Source organism: Canis aureus, chromosome 16 (assembly GCF_053574225.1).
Source record: "Canis aureus isolate CA01 chromosome 16, VMU_Caureus_v.1.0, whole genome shotgun sequence".
NCBI lineage: Eukaryota > Metazoa > Chordata > Mammalia > Carnivora > Canidae > Canis > Canis aureus.
The window spans coordinates 13,775,915-13,787,161 of record NC_135626.1 but is presented as its reverse complement, the minus strand read 5'-3'; the positions used below and the strand labels follow the sequence as shown (position 1 = coordinate 13,787,161).

The 11,247-nt window shown below is 46.0% G+C and overlaps 1 protein-coding gene across 1 annotated transcript in view; it reads right to left on the bottom strand.

Annotated features, from left to right (window-relative positions):
• Nucleotides 1–876: 876 nt before the first annotated feature.
• TRPV3 (transient receptor potential cation channel subfamily V member 3) overlaps nucleotides 877–11,247 on the bottom strand; it is a 35,572-nt gene continuing 25,201 nt past the window's right edge. The window contains exons 13-18 of the mRNA XM_077851682.1: nucleotides 10,207–10,372; nucleotides 8,661–8,727; nucleotides 7,122–7,396; nucleotides 5,730–5,842; nucleotides 4,561–4,640; nucleotides 877–4,266 (exon numbers count right to left, since the gene is read on the bottom strand). Of these exons, the coding sequence (XP_077707808.1) occupies nucleotides 4,172–4,266; nucleotides 4,561–4,640; nucleotides 5,730–5,842; nucleotides 7,122–7,396; nucleotides 8,661–8,727; nucleotides 10,207–10,372 (796 nt within the window). The 3' untranslated portion in view covers nucleotides 877–4,171. The remainder of the gene's footprint in view (nucleotides 4,267–4,560; nucleotides 4,641–5,729; nucleotides 5,843–7,121; nucleotides 7,397–8,660; nucleotides 8,728–10,206; nucleotides 10,373–11,247) is intronic.

Genomic DNA, 11,247 nt, shown 5'->3' with positions numbered 1-11,247 from the left:
ATTTATTTTATTTTATTTTATTTTATTTTATTTTATTTTTATTTTTTCTTCCAAATCTTACTTTTTACTTTTTTTACTTTTTATTTTTTTTTATTGGAGTTCAATTTGCCAACATATAGCATAACACCTAGTGCTCATCCCACCAAGTGCCCCCCTCAGTGCCCATCACCCAGTCACCCCAACCCTCCGCCCACCTCCCCTACTACTACCCCTTGTTCATTTCCCAGTTAGGTGTCTCTCGTGTTTTGTCACCCTCACTGATATTTTCACTCATTTTCTCTCCTTTCCCTTTATTCCCTTTCACTAATGTTTATATTCCCCAAATGAATGAGATCATGTAATGTTTGTCCTTTTCCGATTGACTTACTTCACTCAGCATAATACCCTCCAGGTCCCACATGGAAGCAAAAAGTGGGTATTTGTCGTTCCTAATGGCTGAGGAATATTCCATTGTATACATAGACCACATCTTCTTTATCCATTCATCTTTTGATGGACACCGAGAGGAGCCATGATTTTATATCTACACAAAATAAGTTGATAGCCAGCAGGACATGATGGATAGAGCACTGCTTGGGGGTCATGTGGCCTGAACTGCTAACACTTTCTGGCTGATTCCTTGGGCATCTCATTTCAACTCCCTTAGTCTCCTTTGACTCAAACTGGTTCTGGAATTGTTGAGTGGTTCAAATGGGGTACTGGCCATCAATACACTGTCAGATGTAAACGTATACAAAGGTGACCTAAATGTCTCAATGTGCTGACTCTGTCCTAGGACCGATAATACTATTTCAGGTACAAAAAGTGGGCTTCTTCTTCTTTACAGACCACCCCTTGGTCTTCATGGTGGCATACCTAAGACAAGGATAAACTATGATCATAACAAGGCAAAATAAATATTTATTAGAAATCATAAAAGCACTTCTTCAAAGGTGCTAAAATGTTCTTACTCTATTTGTGACTAGTTAATTAAACACAGAGTTTCACACACACACAACACTGAGAACAAGTATGTGAATTAAAATTTACAATGATCAGGCACATTCAATGAGAACGAGGTGACAAGTCTATGTTTGGGATCAAGATCACAGTATAAACATGTAAATCAATGCAAAACTCAAGTATGGCTTATAGACCGGGATAACGGCCCATCGACCCAGGCCCCGCCCGGAGCCAGAAGACACAGTTCAAGCAGGCCTCAGGGAAGGAAAGGGACTTTAGTAATACTGGACTCTCTTAGGCAGGAGCCTTCTAGGAGCTTAATACTTCACAGTACAACCTTGTCCACTTTCTGCTACATCCCAGTGAGGAAGGCAAGCACCATGTTTATTCTAAACATACATCACACGATGTCAAAATAATAGATCCTTCCTAAGGCAGTGTAGGCAAAGGAAAATTCTCAGCCACAGCCATTATCTGAGCATGGGAGATTCCATCCTTGGGAAATGCCCACCCCTTAAATTACTGAAATATAAATCATGAAGTTTTAAGATGTCCCAATATGACCGTGGATTCAGTGCGGTGTGTGTGTATGTGTGTGGTATGTACACAGCTATGTGCACACTTGAATTTCAAATCTGTCATAGGGCTCACTGGGACAATGGAAACTGCCAACATGAATCATCTGAGCAAAAAGCCTTAGCCGCCTGACATAACATGTGTGGCAAGCACAGAGTGGGGTTCAAATTTCCTGAATGTGCTAAAAAAACAAATGGTGCTGGGAGATACCTGTGGCCCAGGAGTCAGAACACTGCAGCTTCAACAGCTCTGATGTGACTTCCTGCGTGGTTTTAAACAAATCCATTTTCCTTTCTGGGCTTTAGTTTCCAGGTGTAAAATAAGGGAACTGATTTTTCAAACCAATGATCTTTGACTCATTGCTTCCTTTTGCCTTGGTAAACCTACCAAGGCCCAGATAATCTAGGCCAAAACCCTTTGAGAGATGAATATGGTACAAAAAATGTCCCTGCCAACATATTCCATCCAGACTCACAGAGAACAGCTCTCCAGATGTGTGAGAAGACCAAGATCCCATTATTAATTTCCATCTGCCTCACCCCCCTGTCCTAGCTTGTATTCAAGTCAGAAATGGAGAGTTGTGTGACTTTATCCATTATTATCCAAATCAAAACAATTCTGAATTCCCAGACCATGGCACCATGGATCCAAATGGCTGCCCTTCAGACCAGGACATTTGCTTTGGCGGTGTACAAGTAGGGGACTCCAGATACAGGAGGCTGATCTCCAGGCTAGAAGGATCTCAAAGTCCATCCATCTGATTGTAATCTTTAACAGCATCCCTAATAAGTTCTACTTAAACATCCCCAATATCTGGAGCAGTTGCTAGACTGAATGGAACCAAAATCTTTGTCCTTGAAATTTCCTTGGCACCATTCCCACCCATCTGGAATGCATGTGCTCCTCCTGCCTCCATGATGATCCTCCTCCCCCAATCTTCCCTTTCCAGAGAACATGCCTAGTCCCTGCTACCCCTGCTCACAACCAGAGCTTGATCTGAGCACCACGGCTTAGAGCCCTGGTTGGCTTCAGCTGAGAGTGCAGAGGCTGCCGCGGACTGTGCGGGTCTCAGGCTCATCCTCGACCCACCTCACCTCTCCCAGCCCCGGCCCCCAAGGGGCACAAAGGCCAAGCGGCCACTCACCCAGAGAAGTTGGCACACAGAGCAGCCCAGAGTGGACTGTTTGGCCAGCACTCCTCAGTTTGCCTCACGGCAGATTCACTAGCCAACTGCCAAGTTGTCTAAAGGCCAAATTTAGTTTTATGCCTTTTAAAATTAAAATTCATGGTTAATATCTTTATAATTCCACCTCTAAAATTCCCACATGAATCCTTTTACCAGATACCTAATGCAGAGGGGATTTTATGGTTGTTTAGGTGCCAGTGACCCAGAAGTCTTCCATCCCCACTTGACCTCTGTTCCAGACTGACTCTGTGTAATTTCAGGGGGAGGAAATCAGAGGAGAAGGCTCTAAAAAGCAGCCCTATGTCTTGGCAAATACTCCTTTCTCACACTCCTTCCCCTCAGCCTCAAAATTCACAGTTAACAAAAATATTTAATACCAGAGCATTTCAGGTAGTTTGTTAAATTCCTCCAATGAGAAATACTGACGTAGAATAGTAACCTCTGAGATTTAAGACCATATAAACAGAGCAGCTGCTATTTCTGTGTCAGACGAAGCCACACTCCCAGCTGGGAGGCATGTGTGATGACAGGGCCAGGACAAGGACAAGAGCCAAGCTCTTCCACCCAGGTCACAATGGCCCACACAGACCCTGCCTGTCACATCTCCTGTGGACTTTTTTGTGTGTAAAGAAAAGCTTTTTGTCCCTGCTCTGGCCACCCCAAGGCCAAGTATATAATACTTATATGCAGCCCCAAATCCCCAAATCTGTTTCTCAGCTTTTAAAATGACATACTTCATCTGAAGTAACTTTCCTCCAAAACTGAAATGTCTTTTCTCTATTGAAAATAAAAACCCTGTGTTAATTAGTCTACTAAAAACGTCTCTCGGTTTGAGACAGTTGGAGCCTTGGGGTCCCAAAGCACCCATTCCAAGGGTAGTTTCCTGTTCCCTGAAGGGTTGGGAAGGGCAGTCCCATAGTTCAGTCCTCTCCTCCCCTAGGACATCCGACTGAGTTCAGCGCCCTGTTTGTTCTGGGATGGGATCAAGAATCTCTTAAATTCAGGAGACCCAGTCACAGGAAGGGAGACAGTGGAATGTGTGGGCCCCACCCATCAAGCAGATGTTGTCAGGAAGGAAATTCTGTTCCCCAGGCCTCTCTGCCCCTTCCCTGCCACCCCTCTCTCCAAGCCAAGCTGGCCTGCAGTTGCTGAGCCCAGTGGCCTCACCCTGGACTTCAGGGAGTCCTCCCAGGCTCAGGCTGCCTGCTATGTGTTTGCACAAACCCTTTGCTGAGTAAAGAAAAAAAAAAAAATCCAAGGTGTTTCCCACTCAGACAGATCGACAGCCTCTCAGTTCGGCCACGCACTCAGTGTAAAGGTGCTTTCCGTTCCTGGGCACTCGTGCGAAGGCACCATGGCTCTGTAGGCCTCAGCGCAGACCCAGGACCAAGGACCCAGGACCCAAGACCCAGGACTCAGCCTGCAGCATCAGACGGCCCGTGCTCACACCAGCTCTGGATTCTGCTTCTACACTGAAGTTTCCGGAAATTCATCTATTTCATCAAATGCATTGAGGGTGGTTTTGCTGTTGCTCCTGGAAGAATCTTGGATTTTGTTGAAATCTGCTTAAAAATACAAAACACCAAAAAACACCAAAACCACTATTTTAGAAAAGCAATGCTCTGCAACGAGGGCTTCCATCTCCAGTGTACCACCTAATTCTTTTTCACCACCCAATTTTTAAAATTTATTCCAGCTAGGGTTGTACAATGTCACAGCTGAAAAGGACCTGAGAACCCATTTAATTCAGCCCTCGCATTTTGCAGATGGGGAAAATCAGGGCCCTCAGACACAATTTGCCCAAGGTCACATGGCCAGACAGGCGTGGCCATCAGACTTCCTGACAGCAACAGTACCTGTTCGTCGCCCAGGCCCTGGGTCTTCATTGAGGAAGGAGACATGCGTTTTCCATTCAGTCCACTTCACCTCATTGATCCTGCAAGTGTAATAATCATTCTCACTACTTCTCAGTTGCACCTCATTAAATGCAAACATGGCATTTAGGGTGTTCCAGACAGCTCCCCTCTGTCCATCCTGGGGATCTGGGATCCTGGCCTCACATGGTCATGTCAGATTTTTAGAGTTTGAAACCCAGGCAAGTCTCCATTTCCCCATACCTCTAGGGGTCAGTCCCCCTCCCAGTGTGTGGGGCCCAGACACTGTCAAAGGGACATCTTCAGACAGCAACAGCTGTGCCTTACTGGTGAGAGGCAGTCCCTGGGAAGGAGGGGAGATGGCCCAGGCTGAGATATGATGGTGTGAGGACTAAACTTGAAGAAGTTTAGAAGTTTAGAGTTAAGGGTTAGGGTTGTACTTGGAGAAAGTGGTTAGGGTTCAAACCCCAATAAGAATAAGCAGAGTCTAAGGCTCTAGATTGCAACTGGAGGCAATGGTTTGGCTGAAGTTCACATTCAGGGAACATCTCTAGGACGAGGGTGTGGACATGAGAGATATTGTTTGGGTAAGGGTTATATAGCTGGGAATGGTGGTGAGCATGGTAAGGTTACACGCAGAGGGCAGTGTGTAAGGTCAGGCAGCCAGACAGGGGAGGGAGAGGTAGACTCATCCGAAAAGTCGGTCATGGCATTGGCAAGTACTTTTCAAAAGCCAAAAAGCTTGATATCTGTCCAAAGTCACTGTCTCACTTTCCATTTGACAGTGACAAAACATGCCTCAGGTCCCCTGGTGTCACACAAACCCACACAGGGTACAGAGAAGGACAAGAAGTGCCAGGCCGGCAAATCTTTCCTAAAGCAGATGCTGGATGAGGGGAGGCCCTGCGGGCATCAGCCAGGGGCAGAGAGGCGAATGCTGCCAGCAGTCTCCTTCCCTCTGCCTTCGGAGCTTGAGAAGCCTTGTCCCAGCGCCAGCGACCCCGCAGGAGCAAATTCCATGTCCTGAGCAAATTCCATGTCACCGTGGATTGGGAAGCAAGTGGCAGCACTGTTTCTCTGACACCCACTGACTCATCTCCCTTTCCTCACCCAAAGACCGCCCCCAAGGCCCCCCCACCCCCCTTTGTTACCGCAAACACAGCCGGAAATCTTCCTCTGCTACTTTACACAGCTCTCCCATCCGGAATCTGCTCCGCAGCCATTCTGGTAACATCTTCTCAAACTCCAAAATCGTCCTGGCTCTCTGGGGACATAAATAGGCCTAATCAGGCACATCAATGCGGAGCCAGCCCAGGAACACAGCTCCGTGTGAATGTGCAGGCAGCCACCCCACCCCACACACACACACACACACACACACATACATGCACACCTGCCACCAAACAGCCAGCTCCACCTCCACTGAATGCTTAATGCATAGATCCTGAGGGTTCAGCTATTCCACAGAATTCAAAATGAAAACCAGGAAGTTTGGGAAAGGTATGAATTGCTTTAAACACAACATACAGGCGCCTCGGTGGCTCAGTGGGTTAAGCATCTGCCTTGGGCTCAGGTCATGATCCTGGGGTCCTGGGATGGAGCCTCATGTTGGGGTCTCTGCTCAGTGGGGATCCTGCTTCTCCCTCTGCCCCTCCCCCCACTACTGTGCTCGGTCTCTCAAATAAATAGATAAATAAAATCTTTTAAAAGAAACCACACAACATAAACAATGTTTCTGGGAGTCCAGGAGCTTCCTAACTGAAAATATTAGGATCCTGGGATCCTACGGTGAAGAAAGGTGCAGACATGACATAGTTCCACCCGCATGCCAGGCTTGGAATGACCTCAGCAGTTTTGCTGTCGATAATTTGTCAAGTCTCTTCTGAATGCAATCGACAAACCCATTAAGAAGGCCATAATCATTGGAAACTTCCATGTGTCAAATCAAAGCTTTTCTCCCTGTTCTTGCCCCATATACCTCAGTTCTACCTTCTGGGGCCACAGAAGGAAGCTGTTCCTTCACAAGTAGCTCTGCAGATATCTGAAGAAACTCTCACCTTCTTCAACCCTAGTCCCAATACCATTTATTGAGACACAGTTTCCAGTCCTCTCCCAGACCTGGAAACCAGCTCTGGACCATCCTGTGGGTTAGTGTCCTCAGTGTGTAAAGCCCCCAGCATGTAAGGAATGTTGCAGCCAGGACTGAGGAGTACAGAATGGTCATCTCCATTGCCCTATACCCTATACTCCTCTTAATGCAATCTATATGCAAGTCGTATATCAACATCCACATATCACACCATTGACTAGCAGAGCATGCCCATATGCCTGAGTTTGTCTCACATGTGCTGTTGTCCGGTCACATTGCCTAGACCTTATACTTAAGGAACCTAGACAGAGTTTCCCAGAACCTGGCCAACCACGCAGAGCTTGTGCAGATTCCCAGGCCCCGCCGCAGATCCACTGGCACAGACAGTTGTCAATACCATGTGCTGAACTGAGTCCCTGTGAAGACCCCCATGCCGAGTTTCTGCCAGGCTCACCTGTAGACGCCAGATGCGCTCACTCTCCTTGGAGACATTCTCCACTGTTTCTCCCATCAGGGCAATGAGCATGTTGAGGAGGAGGACAAAGGTAAGGATGACATAGGTGATGAGCAGGAACAGAAAGAGGATGGGGTACTTGGAGTTCTGCTGTATGTTCAGGTCACCCAGGCCTATGGTGAGCTTAAAGAGTTCCAGCACCGCGTCACTGAAGCTGCCATAGGAGCTGCAGTCCTTGTTGTCACTGGGACACTTCTCGATCAGCGAGGCTAGGGCTGGGAGGACACAATAGGGTTTCTCCTCTGGCACTGTGCCTGGCTAATTACCCAATAAACTCATGCATACTTGCACATACACACATGCCCCCCCACACACACACACACACACTGCAAGCCTACTGCCTCATCCCCTCTGGTCATTTAGATTTTGCCTCTAGCCTCAGCTTCCTGGAAGCTTTACCATGCGGGTCCTCTGCCTTGATCTCCTGCAGAAAGCCCTTCCTGCCTAATGAAGCCCACACTCTTCTCTCCCTCCTCTACCCTGCCATTCAGCCCTTGATCACTCACAGCCTTGCAGAGTTGCCAACTATAATCTACATGTATCCCTAGTTCTCCTCCTGTAGCCTGGGTCATCTCCTCCAAAACCATAAGGTCCTGAGTCTCTTGTTCATGCTCTGTAGGGAGATTCCCTGGCCAAAACCTGGGCCCTTTTCTTCTCTTCCTTCCAACATGCCATAGCAGTGGCTCATTGCTAAATGGATAGATGGATGGATGGTCAAATTAATCAGTGAGTAAATGGGTGAATGAATAAACAAGCTAGTGAAGGAGAAAATAAATAAGCACACCGTGGCCCAGCAAAAACCAGAAGATGGGAATGCTGCCTAGTTTCAAATGCCAATGATCATGAGGGGGGGTGGGTAGTGGTGGCATAGGGGCATGGGGGAGAACTGGCATGGGAAAATACAATGATACCTCTCTATGTAGAAGTTAGAAATAAAATCAGGTTGTACAAATGAAGAGACTTTAAGAGGGGGCTCCCCATCCCCAGTCCAGGAGAGCAGAGGCTCCCACAGATATATCTGAAGCAAACTGCAAATAACATGATGTGGGGGAGCCAAAGGAGCTTACCTCAGTGCATTAATTTACTCCTATTTTTCAAAAACCATCAGTTACATTTCTGCAAACTTCTTAGCTTCCCTTCTATAAAATGGGGCCAAAACCATCTGCCAAGCCTCTCTCAGGTTGTGAGGGCCACATAAGATGCTGGATGTAGACGTGGGAGGCATCCACACAGTGTGGGTAGACAAGAGTGACAGGTCTGGTTCTAAGCCTCCATTACCTTATGATCCGGGATGATGACTCCCCCTTGGTGGAGATACTGAGACAAGTAAAAAGACAATGCTTGGAAAATGCTAAGCATGGCAAATGCTCCACTGGTAGGTGACATAACTTGCTGAGGTTGCTGTGTGCTTTGTCATTTTAACATCTGTATAAAGTGCTTTACAAATGTGGAAGTTCCTATTATTTATAAATCAATTACCTACTCCAAATCCAAGTAAGAACACGATATATACAAATAAGAACTTCAGAACATCATGCAAAATGACCTATAAAGGGAGAAACATGATTCAAGAGTAAGCTTTGGTCACATATTCCCTAGATCCTGATCTCCTTACTGCTTCCCACCCTCACCCAGCACCCACCCTCACCATGCCTTCCCTCAAACCATTCTCCTTCCCCTAGCCAAATCCTGCTGGTGCTCCAAAGGTCTCCTCTGAGCCCCATCTCCTCCAAGAAGCCTTCCCTCCTGTTCCTGCTCCCTTCCCTCCTCCCTCCTGGAACACAGTCTGCCTCTGTCCTTCATGATTCAGCCCATACATGAGCACATTTTTTCAGAGAGTCTCATGTCTAAAATCCTCACACTTCCTGGGGGCAGTGATGTGCTGGAACCAGCTCACGCCTGCTCATAAGAGCTGATGGTTACATTTTCATCAGTTTTGTAGGCTGGTTGTTAAACAGAGCCATTATTAAAAATTAAATCACATAAACTTATAATTAAGTAAATTATAGTAAAAACAAAGATAATAAATATTCAAACCTCATCTCTCATTTTATAATTACCTAAGCTATTAGGGCTATCTACATCTCTGACAGCCATGGCGTACATACTGTGTAATGAGTTACTGTGCATCTCTTTCCAACTCTGTGTTCATCGATGCCATAGTGGTAGCTGGAAATCAACCATGGAAGGATTTACACCATGGAAATTTACACCATGGGACAAATCATAGACTCATTACTTTGCAGATAGTCTAGATCTAGATTTGACAGTAATGGAGAAAATGTTAAGGCAGATTAAACTTTAAAATGTGTCCTATTCCTATCTGCAGCTGTTGTGTCGTGAATAACACAGTAACATTAATGAAATAATCTTAGGATATTTGAAAACTTATCCAATTCAGCAACTAAGTGGCTCCCATTGTTGACAAACAGGGGAAGTTCCCACATAAGGCTGCACTGCTTCACTTTCATCTTACTCCTTAAACTAAACAACCACCACACTGATGTTGCAATAACACTCTGTCACTTGCAACCACAGATCAGCAACAGACAGAGGAGTCCAGCAAAAATCAACCAATTGTTCTGCCACATTCAACTAGGTATGTGGAATTTATAATAAATAGCATTATACAGTTCATTATTTGTTAATGATGTACTACTCATCCTTTCCATAATAGAACCTATCATAAACACAATACCTGTGCATGTGTAGGCATTTTTCTCAGAGAGCTGGCTGTTAATTAGTTACCAGCACACCACTGCCTGGGGGTGAGGACCAATTCTCCATACAGTGTATTCCTTCCGTGCCCAACAAGCCCAGGTACCGCAGCCGTTTTAAGGTCTGGACACTTAAAGCTTGAGCAAAGGGAGACAGTGCTGTTTGGGAGAAAGAGCAGAGGCTTGCCCACAGGACCAGCTTCTTTTGCTCTGCAGACCTATTTCCCCATCTGAAAAACGGCCATTTCCTGAGGGTTCCCCCACTGTGGCGCCTGCATGTCTGTGATGCTCGGAAGCCTCCAACGCACCTTCTGGATCATGACGCTGTACATGCCCATGGACTGGAATCCCCGCGTGTAGTAGAGCATGTTTGCCCAGCCCAGGGCCATAGCCAGCACAAGGCAGGCAAGGTACTCCTTGTAGGCAAACAAGTACAAGAAGACAGACAGTACCACGAGCACAGCCTGGACAAAACTGTTCAGGAGACACAGGAGACAAGGGCCTTACTCACTCCTCCTCAGCATCAGGGTAGACACTCAAACCCCAGCCTCCCGTAAACCGTTGCCCCCTTCCCTGTGCCAGCCCCCTGGTGGGTAATGCTCAAGTGACTGGTGAGGCTGCCCCAGGCCCTCTGGACTATGTCTAAGATCCAGCCTCGCAGATGCCATTGCCAGGTGTGAGTCAGAGCTTGCAGTGGGCTGGCTGCAGCTCACCGGGACTTTCTAAAAATACAGACCCCTGGGACTCAAGGAGATTCTGGTTCAGAAGCCCATATTTTTTAAATTACCCATGTGATTTCTGATCCCCCGCATAGATCAGGGAACCATTGGGTAGACTAAGGATACAGTACACGGTTGCATTTTTAACAAAAATGCCAAAGGCTGACAATGTCTATACTTAAAAGACAATCATAACAAAAGTCCCCCACATCCTACTTTTTAAAATCTTTTTTAAAACTATAATATATGCTAAATGGTAGATATGCTAAACAGAGACTGGTTGCATAACAATATGAATGTATTTACCAGTATTGAACTGTACACTTAAAATGGTTAAGATGGCAACTTTCATGTTATGTACATTTTACTACCATTAAAATCTTTAAAGTTCAATATATAACAAGCAAACAGGATTAAAATCTACTCCTTAACAGTGCTACATCATCAGTTATGCAGACGTCTAGATCAAAAGCTCCGTGGCTTATAACTTCAGACAGTCTCCACGATCATAAAATATCTAACTAGTTAAAGTTAGGACACAGGCAAACTTGTTTCTCTTGTGCAGCGAAAAGCAAATGTTTGGGTAATCGATGCAGTTTGGATTGACATAAGGAAATATGTATCTACCTT